The sequence below is a fragment of the Salvelinus sp. IW2-2015 genome, unplaced genomic scaffold (genome assembly GCF_002910315.2).
Source record: "Salvelinus sp. IW2-2015 unplaced genomic scaffold, ASM291031v2 Un_scaffold6241, whole genome shotgun sequence".
NCBI classification, from domain to species: Eukaryota; Metazoa; Chordata; class Actinopteri; order Salmoniformes; family Salmonidae; genus Salvelinus; species Salvelinus sp. IW2-2015.
The window spans coordinates 2,791-16,442 of record NW_019947504.1 but is presented as its reverse complement, the minus strand read 5'-3'; the positions used below and the strand labels follow the sequence as shown (position 1 = coordinate 16,442).

The 13,652-nt window shown below is 42.9% G+C and overlaps 1 protein-coding gene across 2 annotated transcripts; it reads left to right on the top strand.

Moving 5' to 3' along the window:
* Positions 1–344: 344 nt before the first annotated feature.
* Positions 345–6,675, top strand: LOC112078772 (synaptotagmin-like protein 1). 2 transcript variants are annotated; one of them, XM_024144904.2, is made up of 11 exons: positions 345–468; positions 1,998–2,119; positions 3,115–3,263; positions 3,350–3,461; positions 3,585–3,684; positions 3,852–3,950; positions 4,165–4,331; positions 4,439–4,541; positions 5,477–5,638; positions 6,046–6,124; positions 6,250–6,675. In XM_024144904.2, the coding sequence occupies exons 1-11, from the start codon at positions 457–459 to the stop codon at positions 6,420–6,422; spliced, it is 1,278 nt and encodes a 425-aa protein (XP_024000672.1). In that variant the 5' UTR covers positions 345–456; the 3' UTR covers positions 6,423–6,675. The 2 variants fall into 2 exon arrangements, with proteins under 2 accessions (XP_024000672.1, XP_024000673.1); XM_024144905.2 differs by having other exon boundaries at positions 345–472.
* Positions 6,676–13,652: the final 6,977 nt, after the last annotated feature.

Below are 13,652 nucleotides of genomic sequence, written 5' to 3'. Positions count from 1 at the left end.
ACTTTTCCTGTTTATTACAATATTATGAACACAGTTCTGGACTGTTGTGTCCATCATATGTTTAGACACTCTTTGTCTGAATCAATGCTCGTGCTCCTGTCCGATATCGATTATCGATTATTAATAAGCCTACAGCGAGATAGGCGCGTGAGCATAGGCTACCTAACTACAAGCTACCATTATCTAAATATGATGTAAGTGTCTTATAACACTGTAATAACCTACATGTTTCTCCGATGCTATTTGTTTTATGCCCCAGTTCGTGTTTTGCATCCTGCCCGGAAAAGAAGGCGTGTTCACGTTTACCCAAGTCAACCTTTTGGCTTTCCATATGATCAGTCGTGTCTGTCAACCGCGCTAAACTCAACTGCACTAAGTTCCAACAGACTCTGCTTGGACTTTTCACACACCAAAACTTTTCCCGGAGAAAATGTCCACCAATTCTGGACATCATTGATGATCATTGATGTAGGTATGCCATTTAATTTTTTACTCGTTTCATTTTTAGCAAGTTGTGACAGGTGCAAGTCTCTCGCGCTGTGCGTGCGTCTGTTGTTAGGGCTGCGTAAGGTTCAACTGAGATAGGAACAATAACACAACTGAACTTGATTAAAATAATTGTTTAATTCAAAAGTTAATAAATGGCAAATGCATTTTTCGTATATACGGGTTCACTGCACCACCCCGCAGGGTGGAAACAGAGAAGACACTTGTTACTGACAAAGACATTATAATAAATACTCATGACAGAGATAGTTCCCACTYCCGAGCCGGCCTGTCAGAGTAGAGACTGGGCGTGATTTAGATTCACCCAGCCTATCGTTGATGTTGGCGCTTTAAGCCAGTCCTGGCCCCTTAGCGCATGTGATGTCCCGACTCTGTTGCTGTGTAGATTACGCTCCTTCACCCCAGAGACTGGGGTCAGACAGTTTTATAACATTGTCTGAGATATTCGCACCTGTATACAATGTCCACTGTTCTCGCTCAAGGCTAACTACAGCTTCCCAGCACACTTATCTGGGGCTAACTGTTACTTCCAGCACACACACACACAGACACCCAGTCTCCCAGGCCAACAGTTGCTAATATTCAATCACATGTGTTATAGTATTGGGTTATAGTGCATAATGTACACCATAGTCAGCAGTCATCTGATTAACCCCCCTCCTGTGTCTCTGTAAGATTAGCAAMGTTTCGGTCACACAGTACAGCGCACACACATTTCACACTGCTTGTTCATATCTTATGCTCAGATACATTTGTTGCAATTTCAGGCTGTGGCCTCATGGTTAGACAGAGCACTGGTAAGAGTAGAGACTAATGGAAAATGCAGGTTCACATGAGTCAGTAATTCAAACTTTAATGCATAAGAAGCCCTACTAGCTTATAGTTAGTTAAGCATGTCAAAAAACCTTATAAAAACCCCACACTGTGTAGGCTATTTCTGCACGTTTGCTTTAGAAGGTGTTGACCGAGGTCACTGGTGACTAACAGGCTTTTCAGTTAAAAGTTCAAGCAGCTCAAAATATGTTATTATATCTTGTCTCATCAGTCAGACCGTTGGGGGTGTTTTGTTAGGGTGGAAATCTCGCCGCGGATGTTGTGCTCTGTATCTTGGAGTGTATTCCTACTTCAAACAGTTGCAAAACGTTTTGCAACAAAAACTAGCGGTCAAGCAAACAGGGCGGGACCTACCTCAATCTGTCTAATAGAAATGCTAGTTTTTGTTGCAAAACAACTTTTTGGTTTAATGATGACACACCCCTATTTGCTAAACAAACCTCACAAACCAAACGGAAGCTCTGAGCGCATGCACTAACCGCACAGGTGAGACCACCGTTTACACACACACACATATTAGAGATCTAATACTGGCCTCATTTTAGGAGGAAGTACCAACTGATAAAGTGATCCCTGTGGTAAGCAGGGACTAGTACTTTGTATTTGACCATGTAAGGCTGTAGCATTCACTGTCTGTCTGTGTCTCTCTCTCTGAGGTGATGGAGGGAGAAGGGGAGTTGTTGGATTTGAGTCACATCTCAGAGGCAGAGCAGACATCCATCTTGGAAGTGTTACTAAGGGACTCGAATCTGCGTTGCCTCGATGAGGGGCGTGTAAGGTCAGAGGTGATTATTATTTAACCCTTTAGGTCCCTGATGAACATCATGTTGACTGATTTAAAAAACATTTAACTAGGCAAGTCAGTTAAGAACAAATTCTTATTTTCAATGACAGCCTAAGAACAGTGGGTTAACTGCCTTGTTCAGGGGCAGAATGACAGATTTTTACCTTGTCCGCTCAGGGATTCGATCTAGCAACCTTTCGGTTATTGGCCCAACACTCTAAGCGCTAGGCTACCTGCCGCCCCAATTAATTGATTAATTAATTGATTTATGTATATATTTATTGATTTTTATTTTTATATATAGAGGTATGTTAATGTTATCCACAGAGGGCTGGTGTTGGTGCAGGTGTTTGTTCCAGCCCAGCACTAACACACCTGATTCAAATAACAAAAACATTTTTTTACTTAAAAATGTTTGCCATATCAGATGCTCTTATTTACATTTTAAATTTGCTTATATTTTACCCCCTTTTTCTCCACAATTACGATCTTGTCTCATCGCTGCAATTCCCCAACGGGCTCGGGAGGGGCAAAGGTCGAATCATGCGTCGACACCACCAAACCGACACCACTCCTTACCACCTGCCCGCTTAATCCGGAAGCCAGCTGCACCAATGTGTGGAGGAAACAAAGTTCACCTGACAACCATGGTCATCCTGCAGTTGCCCTGCCCGCCACAAGGAGTCGCTAGAGCGCGATGAGCCATGTAAAGCCCCCCCCCCCCCCCCCYCGGCCMAAGCCTTCCCTAGCCCGGACGATGCTGGGCCAATTCTGCGCCTCCCTATGGGACTCCCGATCACGGCCGAATGTGATACAGCCCGGGATTGAACCCGGGTCTGTAGTGACGCCTTAAGACTTCTGCGCCACTTGGGAGGCCCCTAGATGCTCTTTTCTAAATCGACTTTCAGCAGTTTCATAGGGAAAACAACCACATATCACAATCATTGCAATAACTGGTACAATAGTGAAACATGATGTTAAACCCTCAGGACCCTGCAGCAGAAAGAGGTGGACTCAGTGCGTCTGAGGTTGCTGTCAGGGGCGTGGTTTCATGAGGAGAGGAGCAAGCGCTACCGAGACACAAAGGATGGCGTTGACATCGTACAGGCATCCATACGAGGCAGGAAGCCAAGAACAGGTCAGACAACACACACACACACACACCAAGAATAACCAAGTGTAGGAGGACATCTGGTATTGGTTGATTGATTGATTGATTGGCAGATTTGTCTGTGAGTGGGGTGTTTAAAGGGCAGACAGAAGATGCTCCTCCCACTAACAACAACGACCCCAGCTCTCAGATAGAGGACAAGAAAGAGGAGGATGACAAGAGAAGGTGAAGGCATTTCTAATACAGAGGGTTCGGATGGTATAGTTGTGGGTGGGGAATGTTTCTCTTGGAGAAGGACTGGTATGTACAGTTTTAATGTATGTCGTTTTTTAAACATGTTCATCTCAGTTACAGGAGTCCACCTACAGCCAGACCCAGACCCAGACCCAGACCCAGACCCAGACCCAGACCCAGACCCAGACCCAAACCCAGGAGCCCAAACCCACAGGTTAATCGTGTGTGTGTTTATTAGCTGGATAATTCAGTGTGTAGATGGAGGATTGTCAGTCTAGTTGTGGAAAGGTTCCCTCCCTCCCTCATAGTATTGTTCTAGAAACATGCTGACAATGTGTATGTTTCCTCACCCTCTGTGTGTGTGTGTGTGTGTGTGTGTAGGATACAAACTCTGTGTCCAGTGTTGTGACAGAAGCTGATCTGACGCCTCTAAGGCCTGGGATCTCCATCAGCACTCTAAGTCTACAGTCTAACTACACAGTGAGACACACACTTACACATACACACTTACACACACACACACTCTTGTTCACTCAAGGTGATCCTATCTCTGTTCCTTCAGCTAAGTGGGATATTTTGATTAACTGTGTGTATATTCTGTGTTTGTGTGTGTTTGTGTGTATTCTCTCTGTGCGTTTGTGTGTGTGTATTCTCTCTGTATGTTTCTGTGTGTGTTCTCTCTGTGTGTGTGTAGCTAAGTGGCAGTATGATGAGTCTGTTCAGTTCTGGGGAGTTTGGGGTGGTGGAGGTGAAGAGGCGTGTCCTGTTCTCATTGGACTATGACACTCAGAGGGAGAAGCTACAGGTCAGAGTGTGTCGTTGTGAAGGCCTGGCTGCTGCACGCAAGAACCACTCTGACCCGTAAGTAAAGTAGGGTTTGGTATTTCGAGGATGCTAACTGGGATAAGTTTTGGGAAATATCTGTTTAAGAAGAACTTGTTTTGTGTTAAGAAGTGTGTGTGTTTTAGGTACGCAAAGGCCTATCTCCTGCCTGATAAGTCGTCTCACACTAAGAAGAAAACAACAGTAAAGAAAAAGACCCTCAACCCAGTCTTTGACCAGACACTAAAAGTGAGAGCACCCACACATCTCGCTTTGTTTCTCCATTTATTTCCCTCTGATTCTCTCATGTCTCTCCTCTCTCTGCCTGTCTCTCTGCCTGTCTCTCTGGTCTGTCTCTCTGCCTGTCTCTCTGGTCTGTCTCTCTGCCTGTCTCTCTGCCTGTCTCTCTGCCTGTCTCTCTGGTCTGTCTCATTCCTGTCTCTCATTATAATGTGCAATTATAACATGGTCCAAGCACACTAAGACAGTCGTGAAGAGGGCACGACAAAACCTATTCCCCCTCGGGAGACTGAAAAGATTTAGCATGGGTCCTCAGATCCTCAAAAGGTTCTACAGCTGCACCATCGAGAGCATCTTGACTGGTTGCATCACTGCCTGGTAYGGCAACTKCTCAGTCTCTGACCGCAAGGCACTACAGAGGGTAGTGTGAACGGCCCAGTATATCACTGGGGCCAAGCTTCCTGCCATCCAGGACCTCTATACCAGGCGGTGTCAGAGGAAGGCCCTAAAAATTGTTAAAGAACTCCAGCCACCCTAGTCATAGACTGTTCTCTCTGCTACCGCACGGCAAGCGGTATCGGAGCGCCAAGTCCAGGTCCAAGAGGCTTCTCAACAGCTTCTACCCCCCAAGCCATAAGACTGCTGAACATCTAGTCAAATGGCTACCCAGACTATTTGCATTGACCCCCCCCCCCCCCCCCCCCCCCCCCCCCCCCCCCCCCCCCACCCGGGGTACCCTCCTGTGTGGAGTCTCGCTATTGTTATTTTACTGCTGCTCTTTAATTACTTGTTACTTTTATTTCTTATTCTTACTCATATATATATATAACTGATTCTTAACTGCATTGTTGGTTAATAAGTAAGCATTTCACTGTATTCGGCGCATGTGACTAATACAATTTGATTTGAATGCTGTGTGTGTTAACGTTGTTTGTGTTTCCCAGTATAAGATCAGTCTGTCAGAGGTGCGTGGCAGGACTCTGAACCTGTCTGTGTGGCACGCTGTCCCCCTGGGTAGAAACCTGTTCCTAGGAGAGGTAGAGCTGCAGCTGGCTCACTGGGACTGGACACACACAGACCCTGACTGGTACCAACTACAGCCACGGGTAGGACCAATACACACACGTGTGAGCAGACACATACATACAATCATACACAGACACACAAACACCTACACCCACACACATACCAAACACGCATACATACACACACACACACACACACACATACACATGCACATTCACACACCACAGCATGCAGTAAGTCCTACATTGTGTGTAGTCTTAACAGGAGGAGAGAAGGTGCTGGGAATTTCAACTAGCTCTTATATAACCCTTCTAACCTGAGCGCTCCTCTCTTCAATCTCCCTCTCTCCTTCCCTCTCTCGCTCCTTTCTCTCTCTCTCCCTCTCGCTCTTCTTTCTCTCTCTCTCTCTCTCGCTCTTCTTTCTTTCTCTCTCTCTCTCAATTCAATTCTCTCTCTCAATTTAATTCTATCTCTCTCTCTCTCTCAGTTACAGTGTAGTCCAGAGTCTATCAGTAGTCGAGGAAACATCATGCTCTCTATCAAGTTCACCCCAGCAGGATCTGAGGGTGAGCTGAGCTCACTACGCACGTCACACACAGACGTCAAGCCACACACAGACGTCATTTGCTTTCTCTCTCTCATCTCCGTCTGAACTTACTCTGCGTGTGTCTGTGTGTGTGTGTGTGTATAGGTGGAGGTCTACCTCCATCTGGGGAGCTACACATTTGGCTGCGGCAGGCGCAGGGTCTTCTCTCCACCAAAGGTGGCGCCATCGACTCCTTCGTCAAGAGGTGGGTTAGAGCAGGTGTTCCCGAACTTTTTCACACAGGCCCCACTTCCAGCATTGGGAAACATCCCGTCTAACATCCCGTGCCATGTCTATTTCTATGGGTATAAGCACTGTTCACACCCCCTCTTGTTGGTGGAGAGAACAGTTTGCGGATTTTAAAGATTATTTCCCACAATTCTGCACATTTTGTCATGGGGTGCAGAGAAAGTGTTTCAGTTTTAAAGCAAATTTTCCTGCAATTCTATACATTTGACCATTTATAATGTTTATTCAGGTGATATTTGAGTGGCTGAGAAACGCTAGCTGACATGTTAGTTGATCTGGACATTTCTGACACGTTATAAATAGTTCTCCAAGTTATGTAATAACTGACAAGACAAGAGGAACTGACTATGTACAACTCAGTTTAGTAATGTCACCTTGTGTATTCTACTATTACAACTCAGTTTAGTAATGTCACCTTGTGTATTCTACTATTACAACTCAGTTTNGAGCTGTACTGTCAGTTTGGTGCTGATACCCTGTCCAAAACCTCTCGCCTTGTGCGCTGTTGTCCACGCCTGTATCCTTTTACACAAATTAATACATGAAGACAAGTGTATTTTTGTATTCTCGTGACCGGCTTATTGCTGTTACAATGTATTTCTTCCGATTACCCAGGACTTCTAGATTATCAAAAGGCCAGTGAAATTTACCAGCAATGCTGAAAGGTAAATTGTTTTTTCCACATGTTTATTGCCAACGCACAAACCTACAACTTTCTCCATGTTTAGCCACTCCGAGAAACATACTATTGTAATCAACAGGATTTACAACATTAGCATTTGGATTCCAACAAATCTACCTAGTATTTACGTGGCAAGCAGTAAGCGACGTGTCCATTCAGGGCAGTAAGGCACGCGTCGCAAAACGCAGGGTGTCTTCAGTCCTAGCTCAGTGGCCTTTCTGTGGTGGTGGTGGTGAGGCAGCCAGCGGGAAAATATGGAGAGTAAGGAGCATTGTAATGTTGCTCTAGTTTGTGCAGCTTTGTTGGCTCAGTGTTCTCCCCCTCACCGGGGACACTACAATCACGGCAATATCATCTATGTGTGTTAAGTGGCTGTGCCACGAGACTTACATTAGCAATGGTCCCCATCCAAAAAGGCTCAAGGTCATTGGCCACGTCTCAAAGGCTCCTTTCTCATATGGTGTATCAGGTGGTGTCACGCTCGTTATAATGAGTGGACCAAGATGCAGCGTGGTATGGTTCCATCCTCTTTATTTGGAAGTGAAACTCACAGAAAACAATAAAGCGCAAAACGAAACGTGACGCTAATGTAGTGCTCGCAGGCAACTATACATAGACAAGATCCCACAAAGCACAATGGGGAAATGGCTGCCTAAATYTGGGAGACAACGATAAATCAGAGACAACGATCAATCAGAGACAACGATAAACAGCTGCCTCTGATTGGGAACCATACCAGGCCAACATAGATATATAATCACCTAGATAACKCACCCTAGTCACACCTCGACCTAACAAACATAGAGAATAAAAAGCTCTCTATGGTCAGGACGTGACAGGTGGGCCTTGCATGAGAATCTTCCAAAACGCTGAAAGYTATGGAATGAGATACAGGGATTAAATGTTTGAGACAAAATAACGACAATATTATTGTTTGTTGGAGCATGCTAACGGGGATCCTACTGCTTTAGAGTGAAGTAAGCATACCCATAAAATGGGTGTGTGACTACTTAGTAACACTTTCTAGGAATTCCCATCATTATGCATTATACGCCTACTTGTAATACTATTTGCAGTGCCACTGAAACACTTTGTTTCATAAGGAACTATACCTGCTCATAGTGCTTTATTAATGCAGTTATAGATYTATGAGCAGTTATAAGTCTATAAACATCTGTGCTGTTAATTATAAGGCATGATGCTATGCATATGAAGTGTATTCATGAAATGTGTTACTAAATCAATAATACTAAAAACAATATGTCAATACTGCTCACTTACTGAAGTCTGACTCTAATGGCAAAATTGTGCAGAATTGATGTGGGTCTCAGTGCAGGCTCTTCAGCTCTTCCAGAATGCGTTTGTCCTTCTCCAAGAAGCGACTGCTCTTGGATTCCTTTATGTTCTTTTTCAAGGAACTATTTTATGAGATATTTGTTTTGTTAAAGAAACATAGTAGTTCACCTAAATCGCTACGTTATATACTTGCTTTGTGATCTTCCGTGATTGTGAGACTGAAATCCACACTTTGGAACTTTACTAAAGCCACTTCCAAAGAACAATGGGCTTGAACAGGTACGGATACTGTGCATGCAGAAATCACCCCAAAAAGAAATATGACATTCTGGTAATGGAATATCACTTAGTTCTCTCTCACAGTGACTTTACTGTTTAATTCACTTGGTAGAGCAACTTCTGGCTTATCATCATAACCATGGTTGGCGAAGAGAGTGTTAAAACACTCTGTAAAGAGATCTGTTTAATATTAATTTCACTAATAAATGGACACTTACATACCTTATATACAGTACCAGTCAGTAGTTTGGATACCACCACAAGGGTGACTACTTTGAAGAATCTAAAATCTAAAATATTTTTGATTTGTTTAACACTTTTTTGGTTACTACATGATTCCATATGTGTTATTTCATAGTTTTGATGTCTTCACTATTATTCTACAATGTAGAAAATAGTCAAAATAAAGAAAAACCCTTGAATGAGTAGGTGTATCCAGACTTTTGACTGGTGCTGTACATTTTCTCCCTTTATTTAAAATACATCGAAACGAACATGAATAAACTGTTTTAATAAATTTGACTTGATAGATCCTACCTTGCTCGTAATGCAGGATGGGTCAATTTTTTTCCTTAGGCTTCCTCATTTCTAAAGATAGAACCGTTTCCATTTCAAAGAGCTTCAGACCAGCTCTACCTGTCTCTGGTTTGAAACWGCACCCTCCTACAAGACATGGACGAGGGTAGAATTAGTTGCCTCAATGTTATTACTTGATGCAATTATGTAGGGAAAAAAATAGGACATCTGTAGAGCCCCAAAACAGGTGAAGAAGCCGGATATGGAGGTCCTGGGCTGGCGTGATTACACGTGGTCTGCGGTTGTGAGGCCGGTTGGACGTACTGCCAAATGTTCTAAAACAATGTTGGATGCGGCTTATGGTAGAGAAATTACCAACAGTTCTGGCAACAGCTCTGGTGGACATTCCTGCATTCAGTATGCCAATTGCACGCTCCCTCAAAATGTGAGATATCTGTGGCATTGTGTTGTGTGACACAACTGCACATTTTTAGAGTGGCCTTTTATTGTCCCCAGCACAAGGTGTACCTGTGCAATTATGCTGTTTGATCAGCTTCTTGATATGTCACACCTGTCAGGTGGATTGATTATCTTGGCAAAGGAGAAATGCTCACTAACAGGGATGTTGACAAATTTGTGCACACTTTTTTAGAGAAATAAGCTTGGTGTGTATATGGAACATTTCTGGTATCTTTTATTTCAGGGACCAACACTTTACATGTTGCGTTTATATTTTTGTTTAGTGTAATAAGGGTTACATTAAGAAAATCTGACCTCTGAAATGAAAATGGATGGCCCTCCCTTCAACAAAATATATTTGACCTAAACCCTCCCTGAATGCAAAAMAAATAAATAAAAAGAAACCCTCCTCTATACCCCCAAAAATGATTACAACATGAAGTGGATAGCAGAGAACATGTCTACWGTTTACCCTCACTTCTTGGACAGAACAGAGCCTTAGATATGCCGTTTCAGAAACTGTTCTTCGTCCTGAAAGCATTACATGGCAACGCAGGAATCTTTATAGRGCACAGGGCTGCGGGCCAGAAGGTTGTGGGTTCGCAAACCACCATGGACAAGAGTAGGGGTGGAAAGATCTCCTTAATGCAATGTTTTAACTATAAATCTTTCATCGTAATTCATCGTCATCATAATATTTCATCGTAACGCCCCTTGACTGAAATTGAACATGCATGACCCTCCCACAATTTCCTCCAGGTACCCGTTCTATAAATTCTATTCCATCTCTTGGACATCATACCTGTTGCATTGCTGATCCCATGCAGCATGTTGTTGCCCACCTTTCCAACAATGATGGCATCAACAACAATGTTAGAGCTTATCAATTTGGTTGTGACGACATCTGGTTTTGTCTTTGACCTATAAATACAATTATTAACACATCTAATCCAAAAGGGAACACGATCCTTTGCGTTATTGCATTGCATGTAAAACAATACAAATATAAAATATGGATATCCCATGCACAAACAGATTGTAATCACTGTTTTTCTCACTGAAAAAGAATTATGATAAATATTTTATTTTTAACCCAAAATCATTCCATCTGTGAGACATATGATGCGAAGTCTGCAGTCTGGAAATTGCTTTCCAACTTTTCCAGTTCAGATATGTCATGATTCAAGGCATCATACAGCACAGTGCCTCTATTTGCCTTAAGATTGTGTATGTGTTCCTGTAAGTGCCAAAATTGTAACATGTAAAAAGAGAGAGAAAGCCGCACACTGGGTATACTCCCAAAGATGTAATGGGGATAACCAACGTTCATTGTTTTACATGTCACGTTAGCTGATTTAATATGCACAGTTGAGATCTCAGTAAACCAAGGTCTGTATTGTATGGAACTCTCTCGCTATTTCGCATTCAGAAAATAGACAGGAGAAAATATATTTACCTTAAATGTAACTGATGAGTCAAATTTCACCAAGCCAATGACATGATGGAAATCATAAGCCATGCTTCTAGTTGTGACGTGATCAAACGCGCTGTTGACTGCATCCAACCGTGTCATTTTGTCATCGGAATCATAGCATGACATCATGGAAGAGCTTGAATCCACTAGCACCTTAAGAATGTTGGATGGAGAAAACAGCAAAGGAGGAGGTAACTTCTATAAAGGAGGAGGTAATGTTTATATTGTATAATGTTGTTACACCAACATACTTATCATTCAAGGTATCTGTAAGACCTTGGGCTGCTTGGTCTGTTTGTCAACATCTCAGTCAATTTGAGCCAAAGCAAGTGGCTCAACTGCCAAGTGTCAAAATTAAAACTGACCTTAGATGCAGAAATATATCAAGTGCATTCGGAAAGTATTCAGACCCCTTCACTTTTTTGACTTTTGCGTACTTTTCAGCCGTATTCTAAAATGTATTAAATTGTTTGTTTTTTCCTCATAAGTTCCCCATAATGACCAAGCAAACATACATTTAGGTTGGAGTCATTAAAACTTGTTTTTCAACCACTCCACAAATGTCTTGTTAACAAACTATAGTTTTGGCAAGTCGGTTAGGACATCTACTTTGTGCATGACACAAGTCATTTTTCCAACAATTGTTACAGACAGATTATTTCACTTAGAATTCACTGTATCACACTTCCAGTGGGTCAGAAGTGTACATACACTAAGTTGACTGTGCCTTAAAAACAGCTTGGAAAATTCCAGAAAATTATGTCTTGGCTTTAGAAGCTTCTGATAGGCTAATTGACATAATTTGAGTCAATTGGAGGTGTACCCTGTGGATGTATTTCAAGGCCTACCTTCAAACTCAGTGCCTCTTTGCTTGACATCATGGGAAAATCAAAGAAATCAGCCGAGACCTCCGAAACAATTGTTAGTCCTCCACAAGTAAAGAGATCTCACAACATTGCTCTTGGGAGCAATTTCCAAAACGCCTGAAGGTACCTCGTCATCTGTACAAACAATAGTACGCAAGTTAAACACCAAGGGACCACGCAGCCGTCCATTACCGCTCAGGAAGAGACGGTGCGAAAAGTTTTGGTGCGAAAAGTGCAAATCAAATCCCAGAACAACCAAAGGATCTTGTGAAGATGCTGGAGAAACAGGTACAAAAGTATCTATATCCACAGTAAAACGAGTCCTATACTGACATACCTGAAAGGCCGTTCAGCAAGGAAGAAAGCCACTGCTCCAAACCGCCATAAAACAAAAGCCAGACTACGGTTTGCAACTGCACATGGGGAAAAAGTTCGTACTTTTTGTAGAAATGTCCTCTGAGTCTGATGAAACAAAAATAGAACTGTTTGGCCATAATTACCATCGTTTACGTTTGGAGGAAAAATGAGGAGGATTGCAAGCCGAAGAACACCAATCCCAACCGTGAACCACGGGGGTGGAGCATCATGTTGTGTGGATGCTTTGCTGCAGGAGGGACCTGGTGCACTTCACAAATAGATGGCATCATGAGGCAGGGAAATTATGTGGATATATTGAAAGCAACATCTCAAGACATCAGTCAGGAAGGTTAAAGCTTGGTCGCAAATGGGTCTTCCAAATGGACAATGACCCCAAACATACTTCCAAAGTTGTGGGCAAAATGGCTTAAGGACACAAAGTCAAGGTATTGGAGTGCTCACAAAGCCCTGACCTCAATCCTATAAAAAAATTTGAGGGAGACTGAAAAAAGCGTGTGTGAGCAAGGAGGCCTACAAAACCTGACTCAGTTACAACCAGCTCTGTCAGAGGAATGGGCCAAAATAAAATTCACCCAACTTATTGTGGGAAGCTTGTGGCGGGCTACCCAAAATGTTGACCCAAGTAAAACACTATTTAAAGGCAATGCTACCAAATAGTAATTGAGTGTATGTAAACTTCTGACCCACTGGGGAATGAGATGAAAGAAATAAAAGCTGAAGAATCATTCTCTCTACTATTATTCTGACATTTCACATTCTTAAAATAAAAGTGGTGATCCTAACTGACCTAAGACAGGGAATTTTTACTGGGATTAAATGTCAGGAATTGTCAGTATTTGGCTAAGATGTATGTAAACTTCCGACTTCAACTGTAGTTATTCAGACCTTTTACTCAATACTTTGTTGAAGGATTTTTGGCAGGGATTACAGCCTCGAGTCTTGGGTAAGATGCTACAAGCTTGGCACAACTGTATTTGGAGAGTTCCTCCCATTCTTCTCTGCAGATGTTCTCAAGCTCTATCAGGTTGGATGGGGATATTCGCTGCCACAGCTATTTTTCAGGTCTCTCCAGAGATGGCTCTGGCTGGGCCACTCAAGAACATTCAGAGAACTTGTCCCAAAGCCTCTTCCTGTGTTGTCTTGGCTGTGTGCTTAAGGTCGTTGTCCGTGTTGGAAGGTGAACCATCACCCAGTCTGAGATCCTGCATGCTCTGAAGCAGGTTTTCATTAAGGATCTCTCTGTACTTTGCTCCATTCATCTTCCCTAGATCCTGACTAGTCTCCCAGTCCGTGCTGCTGAAAAAACACC